Raw genomic sequence first — 25992 nt, forward strand, 5'->3', positions numbered from 1 at the left:
GATGGTAATGTCGCACATATTGTATTATATCAGATTTCATATGCGGGTCACCTTTTTTAATTGGTGCACATGTAAGTAGCAATGCTCCACAGGGAAGCATATATTTTGAAATACCAGCCTCCAGACATTTTCATCAAATGATTCCCTCTTTAAAGTTATCCATAATTCTCTAATCTGAAAAAAATATTAACCTAGCATATCAGAATGGCATTGGCAATGGCATTTTACCGAATCATCGTATCGTGCATCAAACTTAAATACATATTTTTATAAATTGAAGAGTCGAACAAATTATTATCATTGACATCCTTATGGTATTTCAGTAATTGTGTGAGTGGTCAATATAAACTTATTATCGTTGCGATTCAGATGTTTCAATTGGTGTTTGGCGTGATTTTCTCTTTTTGATCTTGGATATGAGTCATGGTAGAGATAGGAGTCATGGTGTTGTTTAGCAGTCATTGTTCGTCTGCGAATGACAAGACTGCTGGTGTGCGTACAATGGGTTTGAGTGTATGCATAGTATTAGGGTTGCATATAGAAAAACAGTTTTTTTAAACACTTTGTTTAAAACCTCTTTTGAACAGTGTTTTAAACAAACGATTTTTTTTCCAAATGTATCTTTTTAAGTTGTAAAATTATGCCATAATTGTGTAAAAACTTTCCAAAAACATGTTGTATATGAGCCCACGGACAATAACCACCCGATATAATAGCCGACATATATTGATGGGGAATGGTTGGAATCCTCAAAATAGTCGGTTCAACAGCAATATAGTACAGACATTTTGTCAAATGAGCTATATTTACCCTATATTTTCAATTGTCGATTTCAATCCACTATGACGCCACAATTGAGTATTCGTAATGCCATGGCTTAAAAAAACATGTTTTAAACAAGGGCCTTGTTTCAAACATGTTTGTATTGAATTGATGGGATGGATGCAGTAGGTTGTCTGCTTATTCGTAAGTTATGTGTCAATCAATAAAGATCTCGGTTGTGTTAAGTTATGTGAATATATATAGCATATATACCACTATAGCACTATACCACTATATGCATTCATTGCTGCTGGTGCTAAGCTAGCCGTATCAGGGATGCTGCCATACGATGTACCATTAAGTATCTTGGAACATAGACTGCGAAGAAATCATGGGATATCACAATAGTATCGTTATATCTGTAGTGCTGTACTACCGCCCCTGAACAACGAATAAAGTACCAGCGCCGCCCGAGTCCCAGCCACCACATTTAAATGATAAACGAAAGTTTTTGTATACATATTACAATTACATAATGAGTAAAAATTTAACCAGACTCCAGGGAAATTTTTCTAAATGATTCAATTGTGTATCCAGAACGATTGATAGTAAGGGAGATATTGAACTTTAGTGTGCTGGCAAAATTGTTCTTCACTGCATGACGACTCTTTAATCGTTTCATGCTCGGAAATTTCACGGAATGGAATGATTATCCAGTAACGAACTTTTGATTGGAATATATCCTGAAGTCAAAGTACCATATATCCTTGTGCAGTTTTCGAGATTATTGCTGTATACTTCAACGTCAACAGGACGGTTACGGTTATGCGTACAGGACCGTTATCAAGCCCAGAGAATTGGAAAAATTCACGTCTTATTAAATCTCTCTGATCCATGGGGCTTATTACAGACTCCAGACAGTGTCATTTTCACCTAATAGATCATATTTCATAGTTACCAAAAAAGGATAAATTCGACTCATAAAACTTGATGAATAGCCTATGTTCGTCAATAATAAGTCATTTCTTTTCTCGTAACTAGAACAATTGTGTGACAGGGTCGCATCAGTGGGAAGATTTCACGACCGTTTGAAACAGAGAGTAAAATCGCGGAAGGCGGTTTTGCTTAAAGCCATCGCACCCTCTGTGCAGCGGTGGCGAGATAGCGCAGTGGTATAATCCGCGGCTGCAACACCGATGGGTGCGGGTTCGAGTCCGACCGAGGTCGACTTCCGAATTCCGACACCTAAGTGTTGGAGGTTTACCTAGGCTCCTCCTCGCCACCTCATCCGCGTCAGCGGTGTCTTACAAAAGTCTAGAGGTGGGCCGTGCTATAAGTCGGCAGTTACGGAAAATAAGAAGAATATCGGCCTGGTGTAAATGACCATAGTAGTCGACAAACACCATGAATACCCAAAACAAACAAACAAACAAAAACCCTCTGTGCAGCAATGTAAGTGTTCAAATACATCGTAGTTATCACCACACAATATACCACGCTTTCTGGTGATTCTGCCGACTGGTCAATCAGTCCATTGATGGGTAAGATATATATTGTCAAGTAACAATTTAATTTTCCGGTACAGCCGCTCGAACAGACCGACGCCTGGATCGACCATAAATTGTCTTGACATAACAGATTTTGCAGTTTTTACTGCAAATTTCGCTGTTTTATTCATCATTCGTCTCGACACTATACACAGCAGTTGCCGTCCAATCCTCAACCGCCCCCATTTTCACTCTCAGCACCCCCTACCCCCCCCCCCCCCCCCCCCATAATTCATGGACAGCCCCCTCCAATCGCCCATTTCGTGTCCAGCGCCCTGTTAACGTTCGCCAACGCCCCCAGGGGGTCGCTGGCGCCCACTTTGGGAATCACTGATCTAAACGGATATGACATTCGAAACAATCTCAATGTTCCAGAAAAATTTTAAATGGTATTGTGTGATATGTTCGATTCGTTGGCTGCCATCGTAAGCAAACCTAGGCGGATGACACACTTGCACACAGGATAGACGTCAATATCTCCCCTACTATGTTACATGATGCGTCCTGACAGTGGTGGCTTTTGGGGTGGGCGAGGTGGGCGGGCGCCCGGGCCCCCTATTTGGAATATGTGCTTTTTTCAAGGATAATAACGAATGAACATGGAAATACATGTACCAAGCAAGAATATGATTCCATACAGATGTGTCAATCATCATCAAATCTCTGCATTTGTTAGAAAAGTCCCGTATCCCGATAATCATCACGTCTCTGCATGCGGTAGTGATTGTAGTCTATCCATGCAATAAAAGACATCGCCGAATCCATCACCTGGGCAAACCTTGCCGGGATGAAAGAAAGTTAGAGTAGAAAGAAAGTTAGGATTGGACACTTAAAGCGCCCCCCCCCCCTTCGGTAAGTCTAGCCCAGCCCCCTGTTCGTAGGCCCACCACTGCGTCCTGATAGTTTTAGACTAGTTGCTGTATATAGTCCAAGATCGAGATATAGGTAGACTAGACATATATTGGAATGATAATGTGGGAATGCTTCAAATATTTTTTGAGTTCAATACCATTCCAACAATCGTTAGAGCATAACTATTTTCCAGTGGAAGACGATTGTGGAAGATCATCAAATTTTGTTCTTAGCTATGTGTCGGAAATGTTGCATAAACATAGTCACGTAAACACACGCTTGGGAAGCATATTTTCACCTTGCAACAAAAATTCAATTCATTTAATCTCTGGAAATCTTCAATTCGAAGTGGGGTGCTAACATCGAAATCCAACGAAACTTGATTTACCGCATTGACATGTGCGGTATATGCGGCAGCTACAAGTGTTTTTACGTCGATTTCGGTGACCTGAAAATAAGTAGTTATAGCTGGCATATGGTAACATCTCAGATTTATATGCAAGTTACTTTTTGTTCTCGTTGCACATGTACGTAGCAATGCTCTACATAGAAGCGTATCTTTGCAAACACCTTCCTCCAGACACTTTCATCAAATGATTCTTCGTTCAGAGGTATCCATAATTCCCTAATCTGAACGAGTTGTAAATCGTGGATAATAGCTGAATATACCAAAGGTGTCTTTACAGTGTTTACAGTCATGAAATTTTAGTGCTAATCGTCATTGTATACCTTGAAGACTTGAACAGGCTATCCTAAAAATATTTTGGTTACTTCAGTAATTGTTGAAGTCATCAGTAACCTACTTCCCTGGGATTCAGCTGTGTTCAAATGCTGTTTTACGATGTATGTCCTTGAAGAAATATCCCATAATACATCAATATAGACGAGTGCTGCTTGTAATAAACGAATCAAAAAGCATACTTTCGCCCTCCAATAAACCATACATCCTGCTACGATAGGTATAAAGACATTACGAATTCATTATCGAACGTCACCAGCTATGTGCTTCATCAATAAAATGCTATGTGTCAATGGCAGCGTATCAATGGATTTCACATTTATTTCTGTGCAAACGTGCGACTGTTTACATGCTACTAGACAAAAGGAGCTGCATTTCAATGCATCATTTGTATAGCAATGTGATGAACATGAGACATATACCAGAAACAATGCATCAAAATATTCTAGGGTCCTTATATACTGACAATTTACTATTTTGTTATAAATCTATTTCAATGGATTCAATGGGTGATATGATCGTTAAGTCAGAAGAATATCTGAAGAAAATGATTTGGTCGCAAAATAAATCAAATACCGTCCCACAAAAATTCAGTCCTATGATTCTTCCGATTTCTCCTATTTCACTGATTCGAAATGACACAGAATGGTCCGAATATACGGATAATTCTTCCACGTTAGCGATTTTAACAGTTTCTGCTACGTCGGCCCATGATCCGAGATGAATTATTTTCGTCTGAACCAAGGAAGAGTTAAAGTTTAGAATACCTTACTTCGAATTCACAGCCACGCTACCTTTTCAACTTCGGGAAGTTTAACATAACAATGATGAACCTCGATCGAAATCCGTTGAAATATACATTCCCAAAGATTTTTGTCGAATGATACCTCGTCGGAGCTTATCCACATTTCTTCGATCTAACATAATATGAAATCATTAGTTACCACATTGATGGGACAAGATGTGGAAAGCTAATGCGATGTCGTTGCTGCTCTTCGATTAAAGATTGTAACAAAGAGCCAATCTTGGGTGAGAATATTTGATACTGACTTGCGAATATTACAAGCTGTTGGGATATCTGTAGAGTATGCATAAATATTTATTTGTTCAATTTTACAAGTAATCAGTAGTACATACTTTTGTCAAACTCAAATCGAACTTGGCGAGTTCTTCAACTTCTTTAATGTCCAATCGAAGACATTTCAAGTTAGCGATTTCGATTCGAGAAACATTCTCTTCCGTAGCTTTTAATAAATCGAAAACAACATCTTCGAATTTCTAAACAATATAAGTGTACACGTGTACAGTGATGAAAAACTAATGACCCATTCGAAATCAGAATATTGTTCTTTACCCGTTCGATGCGAGGTAAATCCATGCGCAAAGTAGTAACTTCCATGTTTCTAAAAATCTCTTGCCAATATTGCACGTTTGACCAGCTCGTATTTTGTCTCATATCAAATTTGTCGATCTTGGAAAGAAGATAACCTTTGTATTTCATATTGGTTTGAAAATTGCTTATCGTGAAGAGAAAAAGAGTTAACATGCTTGTGGTTAATATTTAATGTTGTGGGTGGGGCACAGACGGACTGATATTGGAACAACACTGCTTCAAATTTATTTCAGAGAACTTATTCAAGCATATGACCGAATATCATTATTGTTTTATTGAATCAGAATATAGTATCCAGTCGCCATGATATTCAACGCCGATATTATATTCATGTCTGCGAGTGATGCTGACTATTGGGATAGTCTGCAATATGGAAAAAATAATTATTAAACAATAGATGGAAAGTGTTACGAGATTATATCTACCTGAAACACCATGTACAAATTGATACCATTGCAACGGTTATTGGTGGCTAAGTCAACAGTTACCTTGATATGCTGTCTTTTCGTCTCTGAGGCCAGAACCCTCAGCAAATAGTCATCAATGTTGCAGTTGTTGAACGATAATGATTTCACTCTTCCGAGATTTCCAATCACCGAGCACAACGTATTCACCACTACTGGCGTCAGGGGGTAATTCGAGAAGTCAAGATCTTGTGCGTAACTTTCTAGTGTTTCGAACGCCGCCGCTTCTTTCAAAGATGTGAAAATATCCAATTTTTGCGCTGGAGGTATATCTTGTTTTAGTTGAAACTTCAAATTTTCCATGAGATATTCCGCTTTTAGTGGTAAATCATCTGTTTGAATGTATATAAAATAATGATAATTGGCGGAACCGCACCAATGGAGCGGTAATAAAGAGGGCCTTTTATATTTGGAAGCCGAATGTTTACCGTCAGTAGACAGTATTGTAAAAATAGTTCTCACAATCTATGTAGTGTAGGCCCTATGTATATTTTGGGAAATTATTTCAACTTCCTATAATAGCTATTCCAAACGAAAAACAACTTATTGTTTAGTAATAGGTCAGACAACCTCGATAAAACAGTAATTGCACCGCTGGCCTTGCTGACTGGTTAGCGTGAGTCCGGGCCGGTCATGCCCGAGAAAGTGGGCGTGGTAGCAACCAGCAGTGTATCTGGTGATATATCTGAATCCAAATCATATGCAGAACAACTGGTACGCGGATAAGATGTTGCTAGACACAGGCATACAGCCGTAGTAATGTCACAAGTATCAATTGCAGTAGTAGGCCTACTCGTAGTATAGCAGTATATATTCAGGCGTATAGTCTACTTCAATGACGCGTCGCTTGTTTGTTTGTTTTGGGATATTCATGGTGTTTGTCGACTACTATGGTCATTGGTCATTTACACCAGGCCGATATTATTCATATTTTCCGTAACTGCCGACTTATAGCACGGCCCACCTCTAGGCTTTTTGTAAGACACCGCTTACGCGGATGAGGTGGCGAGGAGGAGCCTAGGTAAACCTCCAACACTTAGGTATCGGAATTCGGAAGTCGACCTCGGTCGGACTAGAACCCGCACCCATTGGTGTTGCAGCCGCGTATTATACCACTGCGCTATCTCGCCACACGATGACGCGTCGTTAATGTTACGAACGAGACGAAGGCTAATTACTCGGTTTGTAATCCAATCACTCAGCTACTCGATTATGGTTAGAGTTATAGCTTGGGTTAGATATAGGGATATAGTTTGGGTTTGATTGAGATCGGATTATCACTATGTGCCAGTAACTGCATTACAAAGTAAAAGTCATTGACGAATGACCGAATAAAACGTGTTTCGCAAAATCTATGACATTCTTGCACCAGCATGCATCGGTTTTGTAAGTCAGTAAATAGTACATATATCACAGTTTTTGACGCAATAATCGGGGTACAAATCAATACTGTAAGTGATTTTATCGGGTGTACACGAAGTAATAAGTGAATTGAAATAATATATGCAATGATGTAATAAGGTGAATTATGTGCCTTTATTTTAGTGTGCGCAACCAGCCTGGTGAATTTACGAAGCCTACCTAATATATATATATATATACAGCATGACTCTATCGGCTAAATGTTAGGGTCACCATACGCCCTCTTTTAAGAGGATTTGTCCTCTTTTTTCACTTTTTTGAAAGTGTCCTCGGAGGACGCCCAGATGTCCTCTTTCTTAAAAATTCTGGTTAAATGTATGTTAAAATTCAACTGAGATATATGAAATCAGTACCTAAGCACGACAGACGACCGTTTTTTTAGTCAATTAACGGAAAATTCATGGAAAGTAGGTATATTGGGAGTCGACTCGGAAAGATGGCGTTTTTTAGTCTAACTCGGAATAAATTTACCAATTTTTTCGGATTTAACTCCTGTAATGTAGGTCTGATTTTTTTTAAGTGTCCTCTTTTCAGATTACCAAAATTTGGTAACCCTACTCATCGTAATCAGCACTATACTATGTCCCCCGGGCCTGTAATTAATTCAACTCTCTACTGAACCATACAGCCACATAAACATTATTCAAGTCCAATAATTTACTGACCTTTTTTGAGAATTTGAGAAAGTATATTTGCTCTCACACTCTCATTTTTCAGAATGCCACTCGTGAAATTGCGGACAACAGTCCAGTAGGGCTTGCAGAATTCACAATCCACAATTCGCTTAAAATCATCTAGTCTCATTTCCGCTACGAAAAGTCCCGCTAACACTTCTTGAAGAGTTTGATGACTGAAAAAATATCTATACATCCCAGCGAGTATTTTCTGGCCTAGAATCATCAGTCCCGGAACTTTAATCATGATATCACTGATGTCGTTGTATTCGAGGCTATATTTGGATAGGTCTTCGTTGGTGAATGTTACCTGTTGGTTCATTGTACCATTGAATGTCATTTCTTTCAACTTGCTGATGACATGAATTACGTCGATCGTGTCGTTGATGTTTCTTGTATTCTCACATTCCAGGAAAATTTGTATCATCGCAACCATCACTCCGGATGCACAATTAGGAGGGTTCGATGGGGCCCGTTTCCTCGTTATCATATAAAATACCAGAAACAATGGTGTCAGACACATGTAGTGCATAGCAGGGTTAGATAACTTCATTTCATGCCAATCCTTTTCGGAATTTTCCCCCATCAATTCGCAATACATTTTCTCTGCTTCATCTTCACTAAATCCCACTAAAGCCACTATAAACTTAGGTCGCATCTCTTTAGTCAGGCGGGCCACTGAATGTTCTCTGGATGATATGATGATAGGAACGTTAGGTAAAAGATTCCCTGCCAGAATGTTACCAAATATCGTAGGCGTGTTTGAAACTTCCCATGGCTCAATTCTTCTGTCGCATATTGGGTCCCATGTAGCTTGATCCAATCCATCGAAGAACATAATAATTTTGAATACCCCATCAAGTATGGCCTTGAGACCATATGATAGTTCATGTACTGACAACTTGGTCACGATAGGACTGAATATAACATTAGCTAATGTGATATTCTCATGGTTTGGAATATCTCTGATATTCATGTGCAGTACGACATGATATTGTGAAGGTGTAGTTTCATTTCGGAACACTTGAACAAATTTCTCCCATGTAGAACGTTTTGGTCTTCGAAGGTTATTTGCAATGATCAGTCCCTTTGCTAATCTTTTCATCATGACGGTCTTGCCACTTCCCGGTTGTCCTATAATAGCGGACGGACCCACGTGTTCCTCTTGGATGCGCTGTAGACAAGCTTTGTACTCTATAAAACTTCCACTTTTCGGTTTGCAGTGGGCACTGAATCCTTCTTGTGGCAAATATTCTCCTTTGTATAGTTCGAATCCTGTTTTCAATTGGGGATAAAACTCCACGTCTGGTTCGGATAAAGCTTCGTACGATTCCAAAACTTTACCCTGCACATTATTCCACGAGATACGATTGATTTTCTCCTTAAATCCAGCGAGATATTTGCCTGAACATTAAAATATTTTTGTCAATCATACCGATCAAAATAAAGTTCCAAGGATTGAGCTTGCGGTCAGGTTTTAGATTGGTATTCAGAAAGTTGGCCTTATAACGGCGAGGATAAGACTAGTAAGTGACTGGCCTAAGTCGTTTTTCTATGGATGATCTGATTCCGTTTTAAAGATGATATATCGCCAGACTCGAGCGAGTAAGTCAGTGTCCAATTTATGTTTAGTCATGCAATTTTTCTCGGGTAAAACCATGTCTGTGTAGGGCGAGTTCGCGTAACAGAGATAAATGTGGAATCGCAGAAAGGTTTTGGAAATTGATTACTAGTAAAGCTAATTCATGTGAAAGTACAGACCGTGTGCGTAATTGCTTTCCAATGAAATTGACTATCCAGTATTATGCGAGGTGTAGTGAAGATAAAGAAATATAGTGCAGCTCATGATGGGCCACTTACACAATGCTTGTTAAGAACTCTATTCGGAAGAGGAAATTTTCGACGATAACTGTGTAGGTCTGCTGTTTCCTGGTCCACATTTATTACTACATCTATGTGCAAGTAACAGAGATGCGTTGGCGACATATTGAAAGGACGACTATGGATAATAAGTTGGATTGAGCAATCGAAAGATTGGCCCTAAATTCCGATTTAATCACTGGAATTTTTGGCCTTTGCATTCACATTTAATGGACCCCTTGGATAGAAGTCTGCGGACCCCCGAAGGATTCACGGGCCGTAATTTAAGAATTGTGCTTTAACACATTCGTTTCGTCGATTCATACTAACTCCTGTCAATTCTTTTTGACATTTTTGTCAATATATTACATAACAATCTATATTTTAAAGAGCCCTAGTTTCGGCATTTTAAATTTTTTATTTTTGGCAGTTTTGGCATTTGGTTCCTCAAATGCCAAAATAACACGGCCCGTGCATTAACGTGCAAGTTACAGAGATGAGAGGCATGGAAAAGGCGCTCAAGCATGAGTGATCTCATTATGCTAAGCTGAGCATAATATGACGTCATGCTCTACTACTTTACTATCAAACAGAATGATAATTTATACAATAATCCACGTAACATCTGCAGCTACTTGCAAGTGAAGCTGACTGAACGATTCATCAGGACCGCTACTGGTACTCGACACAACGTATGTTGCTATCATGAAAATGAATCGATATGCAGACGTACGCTGTACGGGCAGCATGTGCATTGCGCAACCACTCCAGCGATGTTGCAATTGTTTCAGCCTTTCACCATTTCAAGTGAATGAAAATGTAATTTTACCGCTGATCAGGTACTATACGAGCTCTCTAGAGGTATAGCGGCGCACCGCTGCCATAACATATTAGGCGCGATTCCAAGAAACATATTTTTGAAGTTTCTACAATTGACTTGAATGATGAGAATACAATTACGTTACATTCCTTTTGAAACAGTGCAGCTGGATGTGTACTCCGGGTTGGCGATTACTAACAACTATTTAAATGGAAGTTGATTCCTCTACGACAGGGGCGGGCAACATACGGCCCGCGGGCCGGATATGGCCCGCCACGGGATCTTGTCCGGCCCGCGACAGTTTCCCGTCTTGCATGATAATATGGCCATAGCGGCCAAGTCTGCCGAGATCCCCCACTACTTGCTAACTACGTCAAATTTTAGTGACTGTATGTTATTATATACGCTGTGTGCGCAGCGTATGAGAGTGGAGATTACGGTCGGACTCGAACCCATAAGTCATTGGTGTTGTAGCTGTGGAATATACCACTACTACGCCCACCTACTCAACCCTAATGAATTGTTTTATAGGTAAATTTGGGGTACCAGGCTTATCGAACGCCTCGAAATGTTAATTAAGGATTGCACCATAGTTTCCTATATGGTGTGGACACAAGCAAACCTCACGGCTCAGTGAAATTAGTCTACGTCACAATATTTTTTGGTCAAAGGCCATTTGACGGTAATTTTTGACCGGCATGCCGAGCATTAAATTTGATAAACGAGTATCAATCGAAAGTTCCGTGGTACTGATTTCGAAAACATAAGTTTTATTCTGCTCGTGGTCCTGGACCCCTTAAAATCAGCCTCGAATGTGGCATCGTAACGGAGTTTGGTATTGTGACGCAACCATATGCCGTCATGCGTCTGCGCAGTGCGCACGAGAGTAGGAGTGTGAATGCTCAATCGGTTGCGCCACAATACCAAACAATGGCAAATACGCTTGCGGTTTACGCTGCTTCTTCCCTGCTCCCAGACGGCATCGTTGAGTCGCAATACCAAACTCTGTTACAATGCAATATTCAAGGCTGGTTTTGGGGAGTTTCAGGACCACGAGCAGAATAAAACTTATATTTTCGCAATCAGTACCACGGTACAGCTTTCCGTTGATACCAATTTCATCAAATTTAATGCTCGGCAAGCCGTTCAAAAATTACCGTCAAATTGCCTTTGACCAAATAAAAAGTGTGACGTATACTAATTTCACTGAGCCGTGAGATTTGCTTGTGTCCACACCATATAGGGCACTGTGATTGCACCGTGTGTTGATTGATCAGAGAGAATCAGACGTGGCGGCGCCTGAAAGTTACTGCTGTTCTCAAATCCACATTGGCGAGAAATAGATTTGAAGTGACATTGCTGTCGTTGAAATGCATTCATTAAATACGAGTTATTCATTTTACATATGGGTAAATGGGCGAATGATGTATCGATTCAGCAATCCGACCCGCAAAGTAAGCCTACTTACTTTTCCTATATCCGGCCCGCCGACTGGAGAAGTTGCCCGCCCCTGCTCTACGAGATGATGCAATGCCTATTACTACTGCATGGTGATGAGCAATGTTTCCTCTAAGCTGCACACGTGCACAAATGCGCAGTGCATGCTGACATGGTCTCTGCGCACAGAAAATCTATGTTGCGCACAAAAAATCCGAAGTGCTGACCTTTTTTAGTCGTTACGCACTGTTGTCAATTGGTCTGCGCAGTGAGTTGGTGAGTGTGCGCAGACTCGTCAGAAATTAGAGGGAACCGTGGGGATGAGTAATTCCATACGCATCCCGATTGCTCTTGGTATCTGTACCACGGTATTTAGATGATATTGCAAATGGATAATATCAGGTCGACGCAGCTATACCATGATGCAGCTGCAGCTGCCCGTGAAAAATGTGAAACTTCGAAATTTATCGTAGCACATGCTAATTATTTATATCGAATATCCTAGAACGAGATTTGAAGTCATAAACTGCCTCACAGCAGCGCCTGTCAACCTTGTTCAAAATGGTAGCCTACACCCTTCCCACGTTCTCTCGGAGCATGTACACTTCAGTTAACATATACACTGGATCCGTAGTAATCTTAATCGAAAAAACGATGTAGGGTGGATTGCGCAGATGTCGATTAATTCCTAATCGCCGATTAAACGTCAGTAATCGGCGGGCTTCCGTGGCACAGATGCCGATTTGTCACTAATCGGTGAATTTTAATCGGCCAAATGTTATCCGCCGAGCGAGGTGTCTAGAAAGTTAATCGGCTGTGTGCTTCGCGTTGACTGCGGTCTGGGCTGGCTACGGGTACACTAGTATTTGGTATTGAGATGGTGTTAACTGGATGCTCTGACGTGCAGTTGCGGTATTAGTTGAAAACATTGTACTCAGACACTACTACAACTGTTGGCGCATATTATGGGCCGATAGTACCTTATGCTATGATTACCGGTATGACATTTTTTACAGACTGTACTGTACACTGTACAGAATTCGACAGTATACTTTGGAAATAAAATACGAGGACGGAAAATTGCAACAGACAGGAAAAGTTTAGAATAATTGAATTGATAGAAGAATATATTGAAACCAAAGAAGACAAAAAGACTGACGGCAAAACAAAAAGATGTGGCCTGAGATGTAATCAGTAAGAAATATGCAGCTATGAATACCGGTTCTGCGCGTGCAGCCGCACAACTGGCCAAATCCAGAATGTATTGAAAAATTTGAAACGAAAAGCAAAACAGTTATATGCATCACGACACGTCGAACGGGCCAAAACTGGCCCACCTCCAGTTGACGAACTCCTTGGAAAAGGTTTTCGATAGGTAATTTTACTGACAATTCTTTAAAATTCGCAGTAGGAGATGTATTGTTTCCATCTGTGTTTATCGTGACTCTCTGCGTGCTTCATACTCATGAGAAACATGGATTTATTGTCTTTTTGTAATTCCCAACAAACTAACCATATCCAGAGACTTCTGCACGTCATCAGCTATACGAAAACGACACATGGGGAACACTGCTCAGCAAATTCCTAATCTGAACCGCTCCTTGATCAATCTGCAATTGATTTTTATAGCACTGGTATATTTATTATCACTTTTCAGACCTTATTCCATCTCAAATTGAATGTTTGAAACATCGGTATGACTACGATTCCGTATTCGATAGTCACACGAACAATGGTGAGTGCATTTAGGACATGAACTTTTTTAATATGTTACAACCAACGACAGAGGAACTTGCATCCAATTTTAACGTGCAACAGTCTGGCTTTGCTACTGTGCAGGTGCCTGAGCAGTATCGTTGGCCATATTATTGTTAGGCTGCAACCTGACTTCAAGATAAACCATGAAAAAATAATTTGAAAGTAGCTTTTCAAACTAAAATTTTTAAATTAAATGTTTATTCAGATGCATATTCTGAAGATTCAGTTTGCACCTTCATCATCGACGAGGATGTGAACACAGAGGCTGGTTCTTCATGTCACAACAGCGATGGTAAGTTGAGGTACTAATTTGAAATCCATATGAATCGTGTTGGTACTAACATAGCCACACGAATACTTCAAATAGAACATCGCGGGTTGTTTTGATTGACATTAGCATTGCTATATTGAATTTGAACTCTACTGAATCAATACAACTGTTGTTAACCATGGTTTTCTTGCAGCAAATGAAATTGCTGCCCTTTTCGTTGTTGATGGCGATGTAATGCTTCCTTCACTTCCCTCGACAGACTTCAGGATGGAACACCAGACCGGTAAGTGTTAGCATACAATGATGGTGATGCAACCCACAGTTTATTCATTACTACATTCAGATATGCAAGATGAAACAGAACACAAAAAGTTCAACGCTAATTGTCTCAAAAATGAGCCAGGTGTGTTGATAAAAAATAATCTTATTTTAACTATAATGTTGGTGATCAAAATGTGGTGTTCAGAAATGAGCGTCCTGGAAATGGCAAAGGAGCAGCATGATATCAGAATGAAAAATTTTGAATTACAGATGCATGTCAAGTACCAGAAACTGGAAATGGAAAAAGACCTGCAAAATTGAGAAAATACAGCAACGAATCGAAATAGCACAAAAACCAGACTTGGACAACTAGTTAATTGGCTGTATAATTAGAATAGTAAGTGGAAAATGCCAGTAATTTAATTCCAACTTAATTTCTGGTTTTGGTGAAAATTCTACAGTAGAACTCTACAATACTAAGCGAGTTGTGCAGATTCAATTTCCAAATTTTCACATATTCAGTAATCCCTATTCTAATTTAATTGAAAAATAACTACTGTCTATAATTCTATTCTAATTTGGAAAAATATGCAGCCATAATTATCATTATAGTCTAATTTTGAAAAGCTGATTTTCTAGTTGTCCAATTCTGACTACAGCCTAGGCTACTGGATCTCGTAATAAAAATAATTGACGAGGAATTGAATGTGTGGTTATTGGTGTTCAAACACGAGATGACATTCCAGAGAAGTGATTTTGAACAATCTGTCTGCGCTGAAGTCGTGCTCTCGGTTGTGCCGTCACGTTATCGGTGTCGCTAACCTCCTGGGTATATTCCAATGGATTTGCTCTCTCTTTGACCAATCTTCTTCGCACTCTCTCGTATGCTAGGCTGTCTAACATCTGGAGGGTAGCAAGAACATTGAGGTATGGATCCATTGTTACTCTCAGTCGACATTGCACTATATTAATATAGCTCTCTATAAAACAGGTTGTATTAAATTTTATGGTTTACCAAATTCTTGATAAACGGAAGTGAGGTTTGGCTGTCAACAAACATGATTACTCAACTGGGTAACAGCAGATAACTTTGCATTGCAAAATTGTAACATAAATGCATTACTGTTTGTACAGCACTTGAGCACATTGCACAATAGTTAGATCTTTGCAATGGCTGAAATTTACTTCTACACTCCTATGCAGAGCCAATTGTCATTGGTATAGAGAAATCAAAATCGTATGCAAATGTGTGTGTATGAACTCAATTTGTATATCTTCACATTGGTGAAGCGGCTATAATGACTAATGCACCAATAAACGGAAAATAAGATTCTATCTGAAAAGTATCTCTCTAGTTCTAGATATGCCTGAGTAGATAAATGTCCTGCAATATACGAAATTTGTAGTAGAGTTTCTGGCATAGCAATACCGGTATAAGACGATGATTTTGGTACGCTATTCCTACAATACCACTTTTCATAACCTCAAAACGTTTGTTCTGACGCGTTCTGGCGTTCATAACCTTACACTGTGCAGTAGCAACAGTTTAGTTAGCTGCTATACGCACATGACATCAGCTAAATATACATATCCATGAAGAGCGCATCTCTCCCTTATGACGACAAAGTTCATATCGCCACCGACCGAAAACAGCTGATTGCTAACGTACGTCATTTGCGTCGATTTGCGTCAGTAATCCGCGATAAGATAACTCACAGGCGAATCCGTATCTGTACCACAGAGTCACCAGGTGACCTTGCTCGCTGATTAAATTATCGCCGATTAAGGCAATCGGTGATTACTTTTCAATCGGCATCTGTGCAATCCACCCTTAGACTCTAAAATAGTGGAAATTATAACGATAAATACTAATCAGCGCCAGAGACTACCGGACCACGACCCAACACAGGGATTCTCGACGGTCGGCTCACGAAGGATTGCAGGAGATCTGCGAAACTTCTAAATTTGCAACATGATTGATAACAATCTACTTTGTGATTTCGTCAGCTCAGAGGGTTGATGATGTGAAGCAATTTCGCTTCATAGCTGCTAATACTTGGGCAGAATGGTCATCACTTTAGATAAAATATGTATCCAATTCATTAAATCGTATGCTAGCTATTTTGTCATCGTCATCGGGTAATAAAGCAATAACGCATCTTGTGTTTCAGGTACTTTATCTATACATGTTGGTCGTCAGGAGATTCGTTATAATTAGGACAAGTTCTTGTTGCACTAAAATCGCGAGAAAGTTGCACTTAATTTTGAAATAGTTGCAGTAAAAAGTTGCATTTATTATTTTTGTTGAATGAGTAGGGTATGAGAGACTCGAAAGGTTCTGTTGTATAACCTAGTTCCTGCAGAGCTGTTAAATTCGTTACTTAACCATTTCACGGACATTCTGGCGTAGCCGCCAAAATTTTTTTTTTCCCGGTACACAGCAAGAAAATTATGCAATGCGGGAATAATTTTCGCGAAAAAGCCAAACAGCATAGCGATAACCCCTCCCACTAAAACAAGTCAAATAACTCACCCTAAACCCCTAGGTCTCCAAACTCGAGCCAAGATGTTGCAGAAAACTCATTCTTGGCGACTTTAACAAAATCACTAGCCTGAATAAGCTGACCCAGTGAAAATGTAATTATCGGCGGTCTCGCCTGGGCGACCGTGAAATGGGAAACTATCTCAAATTTAAAAGACAGAATTACTAAAGCGATTTATTTACTTTACATATTGTTCACACACGGTGATGCTTGGCGGGGTAGTTGAACTTCTTGCTTGCAAGCCCCAGTGTCATAGATAACACAGAGAGATGCTGCTATGTGCTGACCCATCATACAGCTCTTTGTTATGCTTTTCGAAGATAATAGAACCACACTAGAAATAGTTTATAGCATGCTTTAAAATCACTCCGTTAAATTTCGACGTAATAATTGAAAAAAGTTGCAGTAAAATTGGTATGAAAAATAGAGAAAGGTTGCAAAAAGTTGCACTATAAAATCCCTCCAAACGGCTTGAAATATCATTATGCATAGATGCTGAGTATCTAGGAAGCTGTCGGTAGCTGTAAAAAAAGTTGCAAAAGTTGCAAAAACTTGCCATAGTTATAATCAGGCCGTGTTATTTTTGGCATATGCCAAAACTGCCAAAAATACCTTATTTTTGGCATTTTTCGATTTTTATTTTTGGCAGTTTTGGCATCGTCCTCTAAATAGATAGTTTCAGTCTCGAATTAGCCACAAAAACGCTTTATTTGGACCAGTTTGTCAAAAGACACCACAAAATGTGCAGCATCCACGTATGATCAGTGCCAACAAACAATAAGAAGAAGAAAAAACCTAACGATTTCATAGGTTAATAATATCAAACGAAACCACAAAATGTGCAGTATCCATCGGAATCGGTGCCAATAAGCAGGAAAAAAAGAAAGAAAAGACTAACAAACACACTCAACAGCTGATTGTTACAGCTGTTGAATAGACTTAACTCGTTTGCACTGTAGCAATGCTTCTAAACTCAGGTCAGCTAAATTTCTCCTAAATTCATTTCTCGCCCAGCGAATCTGGGAAATATCGGCTTCAACAGTAGCCGTTGAGGGAAAGAATGTTGCCACTCATTCATAAAAGGTTTTTAGAGCTTCAATATCTTTGGAGGGCCGAACCGGCTTCCATGCATCATGAAAAGAGATCACTTCGCCTGTGCCATCGATCTCATCGCGGAAAGAATTTTCTTCCCGATCCTTTTCCAGGAGTTTCCTGTGTTGTCTCTCTTCAACACATTCTATTTAGTAGCCCGACTATCATTTCTCCTTCAGTCTACCGATATATTTTCGGAGGACTTTTGTCACTTCAGGTGGCTTTAATATTACCAACTCGCATGGAAGAGTCCTGGGATGGTTAGCTGGTTTAAGAACATTGACGCAACAAGACTGTCTGGCAAAACGAGACTATGCAGCTCAGAAATAGCCAGACAGTTTGTTGCGTCACAATGTTCAACTCGATCACAATGCAAAAATCGTGGTTGATTTTGGGGGTTCCAGTTCCATGAGCAGAATATAATTTATATTTTAATAGTCAGTACTGCGGCAGCTTCTCATTGATACCCGTTTTATCAAATTTACCGCTCGACATGCCGGTCAAAAATGGTCGTAAAATTGCCTTTGGACAAATGGAAAGCATAACGTAAACCAAATGCAGTCAGCCGTTCAATCTCGCTGTGCCCACACCATTTAGGACACCATGCTTTCACCCCTAATGGGTGGGCTGGACCCAGATTAAGAAACCTGCCATTCACAAACGCCCTTCTCGCTTGTAACGCGGTCCTGCTAACACAACACCATGAACGAAATACACTATTTGGCATGCCGTGTTATTTTTGGCATATGCCAAAAATTGCTTATTTTTGGCATTTTCAAATTTTTATTTTTGGCAGTTTTGGCATCTGGTTCCTGAAATGCCAAAAATAACACGGCCTGGTTATAATCCATTTTGATTTTTATTCTCATTCGACAAACGCCAATACATTGATGGGAGAATAAAATACTGTGCCTTCTCAGTTTGAGAAGTCGTTGCACAGCTGCGATTCGACGCGAAATCCATACCTGTCATTTTTTCCATCAACTTAACCTTTAGAGGACAGCTCTTCGGATCGAGTACCGGTGCATTAACGGCTCCGCGTTGTTTCTTTTTATTACCCATATCAACTCTAGGGGCATGATCAGTTTCTAGAGTTACATCTGAAGAGATTGGCACGGCTTCATTATTTCTGAGATACCAATTTGTTTTGTTGGAATAAATAACAATAACTTGCAAGCCAATACGTTAAAATCCGTCGTCGATGAACCATATATGTAACGAAGTATTTTCTAATGACAGTATCATTCTGTAATGAATGAATATGAAATATAGTTCTATGGAAATATGATTGAACAGCTATTACTGTTGCGATTGTATAAACGCAACCAGTGATCGGAGTCACATTGTCAGTCCGTTCCATTACAAATGTCACGGTTTTCAGCCGATTATTGATATAGTCAGGGCTTTGGAGCGGGAGGCGGAGCAAGGAGCCGGCGCAAGGAGACGGAGCCTCGAAACTGGGTTATTTGAACGGAGCCGGAGCTGGAGCTGGAGCTCTAAATAAACACTGATGGCCAATAGAGCGGTTCGAAAAGTATTGATCACTATGTATTTCACAAAATGGGATTGGTGCTCATGTAATCTTATCAAATTAACGAATGAGTAATTAGCAGGGCGATTTTTTTTTGACATGTCAAAATTTGTCAAAATTGTTTACAAAGTCAAAATTTTTTGACGTCCGCCTTTTGTTTGTATCGTAGATTTTGCACTGTCGGTGAACTTATCAATTGATATTTTCCAGCTTGTGGCCTACTTAATAGGCCTACCGTTGTAAATGGCCAATTGTATGTTCATTGTGAATCATAAACGGTCGAATAAAACAAATAGGTAGACATGGTGTTATGGTCAACGTACCGCAATATCCTAACAGAAGAAAGACTTCTTCGGCATTGCATCATTCTTATATTAAGAAGCGCATGATGAAAAATTGTGATGTAGACAACATTGTCAGAATGAAGCAACACGGTGTGCCCCCAGCAGTGTACGCGAAACTTGAGTGTTGTCAGCCAACAACTGCTGCTGTTGAACGTTCTTTCTGCATTCTTGGCAAGCTTCTTGGTAAAGACATACACTTTCTACCCAAGGATGTAGGAAAGTGTCTCTCGTTGTACTACAATAAATTTTGATTATTTCTACCATACGTGTTGTAACTACTGGAATTCTTCATAGAGCACAATTTCGTTAAAAAAATTACTTTTTTCATGTAACATTTGTCTGTTTCTAAGCCAAAAACGTTTTTTCAGGCCAAACTAATTCGTTTGGAAAGTCAGTTCCAACCAGAAATGAAGATGGGCTAAGTGGTACAATTTCAACCTTATGTGGGAAAACACCTAATTTGCATACGTTAGATCAAAATTTGGTCAAAATTCAGTTTGTTTAGGTCAAAAAAGTCTAAATTTCGATTTTTAAGTCAAATTTTTCCTATTTCCAGGTCAAAAAAATTGCCCTAGTAATTAGACAGTGGTTCTCAAAGTGTGGTTCGCGTACCACAGTGGTACACGAGAGCTTCTTATGTGATATACGTGAAGAGTGCTGTGAGTAATGTTGCACCTCAGATTGGCGAGCTTCTGCATTAGAATGAACAGTTGCAATTATCTCAATAATTATGCTTTCTTGCTCTCCGTTGGTATTGCGGTATATAACTAACAGGAATAACCAACAAACACCGGCACATTAAAGTAAAATAGGTAATTCAGGTGGTAGACTACGACCTGTATTGAAAAACAAGTTATTAGTAAGCCGTGTGATAAAAATATATTAGTGGTACACGATATGAAAAAAATTGAGAAACACTGAATTAGATAAACGTGTTCGTGAGTGACACGGTGCACTGCACACCAGATTCTTAGTGGCACTAGTTCTGCATTTATTCAGTTATTCTAAAGGAAAACTTGCTATATTCCAGTAAACTTGATCGACATCGTACGGACTGGTAATGAGCGCATCAATATCGAATTTCAAGACATTGGGTATTTGGTAGGAAGCGAATTTCTAGCAGAGATGAGCGGATTTGGAATTTCTATTTCCTAATCCAATCCAAATCCGAAGTTTCAAATCCTAATCCAAATCCATAACTTTTGTATATTCAAATCCGCATCGAATCCTAATCCGATTCTAACTTGAAATTCTGAAAAAATGCTAATTTATGCAAGGGAGGAATGGGAAATTTTTCTTTCACAGCCAACAATTCTCTTGATTTAAGATAACTTAGCAAAGGACTGCACCTCTCATGCTCATTGGCACCAAGTGTGCCATAGTGTAGCGTACCATAAGTACATTAAAAACTGATCTGAATACAGTTTGTCGCCATTCGCTACACGACATGTCAATATCCCATAAAATCGGTAAATCCAATCCAAATCCTAATCCGTTCAGAAAAAAATCTCTAATGCTAATCCACTCCAAATCCGAAAAAATCTCACAAATCCGGTTTTTTCAAATCCTAATCCTAATCCATGCTCATCTCTGATTTCTAGTCCCGCTCATGTAGCGCTTGCTGCAGTTACACTTGAGCAATCCGACAATTTCAAGACTACAGTCAACTGTATGGCTTGATATGATCGATTTCCAGTAAACTCGGCCCAAGGTAAATTCGGCCCGGTGAATTCGGCCCTCGGTCACTTCGGCCGTCGGTGAATTCGGCCGTCCGTAAATTCGGCCGTCGGTAAATTCGGCCCTCGGTAAATTCGGCCAGGGCCAGAGTAACAATAACAGTTACAGTACCATTACCTAACCTGAACCCTAATCCTAACCTAACTCTAATCCTAACCTAACCCTAATCCTAACCTAACCCTAATCCTAACCTAACCCTAATCTTACCCTAACCCTAATCCTAACCCTAATCCTAACCTAACCCTAATCCTAACCTAACCCTAATCCTAACCTAACCCTAAACCTAACCCTAATCCTAACCCTAACCTAACCCTAATCCTAACCCTAACGCTAATCCTAACCCTAAACCTAACCCCTAACCTCCAAATCACTTGATAATATACCGATAACATACCCATTGCATTCGGCTGTCGGTAAATTCGGCCCCGTAAACATCGGCATATATATATACATATATATATTTATACGCATACCCTGTTCTCCAAATCACTTGATAATAATATAATTATGAATTTAATTCACATTAATAGTTGGTAATACATTTTTATAAAAAATTTTCCAAGGGCAGAATTGACCGAGTGACCGGTGAATTCGGCCGTCGGTAAATTCGGCCGTCGGTAAATTCGGCCGTCGGTAAATTCGGTCCCCGTGAATATCCGAGCTATCTCCCTTGATTACGCGATCTACGCATATCCTGACATCCAAATCACTTAATAATAGTATAATCATGTAATTAATTCATGTTAACGGTTGGTAATACATTTTAATACAATATTCTCGGAGGGCCGAATTTACTGATGTCATGGGCCGAATTTACCTGGGCCGAATTTACCTTGGGGCGAGTTTACTGGCAACCGATATGATCAAGTGCAGCGTCGGTATTAAGCCGTCACATTGCTGTTTTGATGCGGTACGAAGCAATGCCGTGGAGTGAGCTCTCATACGACTATGACGTTTTCGACAGCCGTTGGAGTTATTATGACGTCACAGGCATGTGCATACCCACACAAAATAACGATCCAGCCCGACGGCCGCCGGCGCAACGGTAGTTATTGACTGAATGACTGAACTATTCGATAGTATACGGAGCCTGAGCGGGAGCAGCGGTATCAATGAGCTCCAAAGCGCGGAGCCGGAGACACTTCATTATAGAAGAGAGCTCTGGAGCCGAGCTGGAGCAGTTTAAAATTTTTGCCAGCTCCAAAGCCCTGGATATATTATAACCAGTAATGCTCACCGGTACGATCTAGCTGACTCCGAACACTGACCGCAACGTATTGACGAATCCCAAAAAATATCGTATATATTTATTCATATCACATACCTCGAGTCTGATATATTGTGTAATTATACTGATCTCCAGCAACCACATTAACGTTTGCGTTGTCGAAATTCTGATTCACTTGGTTGGCTGTTGCCAACGACGATGTACCTTTTAAAAAGTATTTTATAATATTACATATTATTTACTTGTGCTGAGATTGAAACCGGCGTGTTCTCAGGGTGGTGTGGAGATGAGTGTTGGAACGACTCGAGACTAGGGCTGGGCAAAATGATTCGAGTACTCGAATCTGAATCGAGTAGTAATTTTAATGATTCGAGTCGAGTAGTAAAGGACGATTTTTTCGAGTACTGAAATTATACGGTCCTCGCAACTGAAAGTTAATTTACTGACGAGAATTATAGTTTTGATACTATTTTCCACCGAGGAAGCCGTGAAACCTTGATTGGCCGTGTTTGAGCATACCAGGCACAGTTTAAAGCTACGAACGTTACTGGAAATAACACATTTTCGAAGTCATTATCATCCAACAAAATTGTTAAGAAGTGCAATGAAATCGGTATGGTCGAAAAAATACCAAAGTATCTTTAATGTGATGGATAAGAGGCATTACGTTCTTTGTGGTGGCATAAAAGGTTCATATTTGAACTTCGACATAGTACATCCTGTTGTGACGTCATAATGAGTGATACTCGATTACTCGACTCGACTCGAAGCATATTACGTGATTCAGAATCAATTCACTCAGGTACTCGATTTTGCCCAGCCCTACTCGAGACATGACTTGAATCGATTCGGACTCGAGTCAACTTTTTCAGATGACTTTACTTGCCTCGAGTCACTCTGCAAAAATGACTTGACTTGACTCGTCGTCTAAAAAAATTGGATTCACTCGAAGCGAAATTTTGGCGTCATCAAATGAATGTTGTCAACTAGGTCGATGTACATGTGCTACTGCTTACATGTTCTCGACACCCTGATTTGATCTGTGTGAGTAACAAGCCATTCAACAATTGCACAGCCTTGTGTTACTCAGCCTCTATCGCTAAGCCGCAAATAAATTGACCGCAGCAAATGCTCACGCTGTTGTAGACTAGGAGTATTCTATCTAAGGGAGTAGTTTCTAATGACAGTATCACTCTGCGACGAAGAAATATGAAATACATTATATAGGAATATAGTTGAACAGATGTTACCGTTATAGGTCAGGGGTTCCCAATCTAGGGGTCGATTGCCTATTTTCAGAGGTCTGGGAAACCAAAATTGAATACCAATGTTTATTACAAGAGTGCCTATTAAGCGGATGCCATCGGCGGCTCGTTTTCCGAAAATTATAACTAATTTCTCAAATTAGAAAAAAAAACGACCTCGAGGAAGACAACCAATCTCCTATAGCGGAATGCTTGTGTCCGGCCATCACTATGAAGATTAGTTTGCCAGGTGCATAGAAATCAATAGGACGGTAATTTTCCTTTTAGTTAGTGCTATATATGTTAACAGTGTACTACATAAACGCACGCTCGGCGCGACCGAATAACTTGTAGATCGTTATCTGTTTTCGCGTGACGCAGAATCTCACGTACCAGTATACTTGATCACTTCGATTGAATATAATAGAAATCATTCCAAAGGAGCTATATACCTTGCTATAGTCTTGATTGACGAAGGTTGACGAGTTCGTAAGTAGGTTAGGGCAAAAGTGCTGACTATTTTTTTCTAGTAGCCTAATCAGAACACGAAATTGAGAGGTGGGGGTCAGGGAACATATTAAATCCAAGTTTTGGGTCGTGATCATAAAAAGGTTGGGAAACCCTGGTATTGTAGGATATTGCATGATATAAATTTGTTTAAACTTTATATCATCTATTTGGTGGACAGTTACCAACGTGGCTAGTAGCTCCGTGTATATGTGAGCCTCTACGTCCAATTGAAGATGTAATTAGTTCGATATCCTTCAGTCTATTCCTAATTATTAGTAAATCAACCTTGACCGCGATCATCTTGCAAAATGCAATAACTTGAATCATGCCTGGAACCTATAAAATTCGACATGGATCTGTGACTTGACTCATGACTTGACTCGAGCCACCTCCAAAAATTAAGTCGCTCGACCTGACTCGAGTCCCCTTCAAAAATCGAGTTACTTATTGACTTGAATCGAGTAAAAATGGTCAATGAATCGAATAAAGTTGGGACTCGAAGGTAGTGACTTGATCCCTACTCTATGGTGGACACGTCACTTAATAAAATATACGTCACTGAACGCTTAGATTAAGATGTCGATATTGTGATTGCTGCTTCCTACGCAGCTGTGTTTTGCTACATCTGTAGCCTAATAAATCACTTATTGGAAGGATATCTGCCATCCCGGTGATGGGAATTGATACTAAATAGACACAGAATTATAATATTACCGACTGCTGCGTTCCAGTAATCCCTAGTGTTCACGTCACTGGATAAGCTACACTGGTGAACACTGAACATACCTCCTCCGCTATGCGGTCCTCTCAAATTTTCATCTGTAGGTGTGTGCTCAATGTTAGTGGCGGTTCCATGGATCTGATTTCCACCTACAACATTGATGGTTGCGTTCGCAATGTTTTGTTGAATATAGTCTGCTTCGGCGAGGGCTGCGGACCCTTTAAATGAGAAAAAATTCTACTCAAGTGATCTGCCAAACAAGTAATATTGCAAATGACCCACATAGGCCGAATTACGGATGTATATAAATCAGATTATCAAAAACGCTAATCCAGCCAAAATTCGCTTTTTCAATTTCCATGTATATTTGTTTGTTTGTTGTATTCGTTTTGTTTGTCGACTACTATGGTCATTTACACCAGGCCGATATTCCTTATTATTGATTCCGTATCTGCCGACTTTTAGCACCGCCCACGTCTATAGGCTTTTTGTAAAACACCGCTCACGCGGATGTGATGGCGAGGAGGAGCCTAGATAAACCGCCAACACTGCGGAAGGTATTCTGGAGTCTACCTTGGTCGGACTCAAACCCACAACCCATTGGTGTTGTAGCTGTGGATAATACCACTACGATATCTCGCCACATATCACTCCATATAGATGCTTTCTGAAAAACGGGATTGCTAGAATACCAGCGCACGTTATGTGAATACACTTACTACACTATAGTAAATATGACCTTAATAAAGTAAGTATTTGGCTCTTGGAGGTACATAACTTCA

The 25992-nt window shown here is 39.9% G+C and overlaps 1 protein-coding gene and 2 long non-coding RNA genes across 3 annotated transcripts; 2 read left to right on the forward strand and 1 right to left on the reverse strand.

The window, feature by feature from the left end:
• Window positions 1-5067: 5067 nt before the first annotated feature.
• LOC145442023 (uncharacterized) lies at window positions 5068-25425 on the reverse strand. The gene is made up of 6 exons (XM_080320005.1): window positions 25276-25425; window positions 22832-22939; window positions 18861-18995; window positions 7845-9257; window positions 5782-6089; window positions 5068-5371 (listed from the first exon to the last, which is right to left on the reverse strand). Exons 3-6 carry the CDS (start codon window positions 18955-18957, stop codon window positions 5108-5110), a joined length of 2082 nt encoding a protein of 693 aa, XP_080176131.1. The 5' UTR covers window positions 18958-18995; window positions 22832-22939; window positions 25276-25425; the 3' UTR covers window positions 5068-5107.
• On the forward strand, window positions 12664-14326 carry LOC145441150 (uncharacterized). The gene is made up of 3 exons (XR_013915754.1): window positions 12664-13705; window positions 13934-14020; window positions 14193-14326. It is a non-coding gene; the product is annotated as an uncharacterized LOC145441150 (long non-coding RNA).
• LOC145442304 (uncharacterized) lies at window positions 21457-21708 on the forward strand. The gene is made up of 2 exons (XR_013916019.1): window positions 21457-21495; window positions 21590-21708. It is a non-coding gene; the product is annotated as an uncharacterized LOC145442304 (long non-coding RNA).
• Window positions 25426-25992: the final 567 nt, after the last annotated feature.

This window comes from Botryllus schlosseri, chromosome 1 (genome assembly GCF_051294905.1).
Source record: "Botryllus schlosseri isolate E-star chromosome 1, Bs_hap1, whole genome shotgun sequence".
Lineage (NCBI taxonomy): Eukaryota > Metazoa > Chordata > Ascidiacea > Stolidobranchia > Styelidae > Botryllus > Botryllus schlosseri.

What these genes read in the sequence shown, in the direction of transcription:
- LOC145442023 (XM_080320005.1), bottom strand. Translation starts at nt 18,957, where the DNA reads ATGGGTAATAAAAAGAAACAACGCGGAGCCGTTAATGCACCGGTACTC. An exon ending in TTCTCAAATTCTCAAAAAAG is followed by an intron (nt 6,090 to 7,844) that starts GTCAGTAAATTA and finishes ACATTCAAACAG; the next exon opens with ATGATTTACCACTAAAAGCG. An exon ending in CGAAAAGACAGCATATCAAG is followed by an intron (nt 5,372 to 5,781) that starts GTAACTGTTGAC and finishes CTTCTTTCCAAG; the next exon opens with ATCGACAAATTTGATATGAG.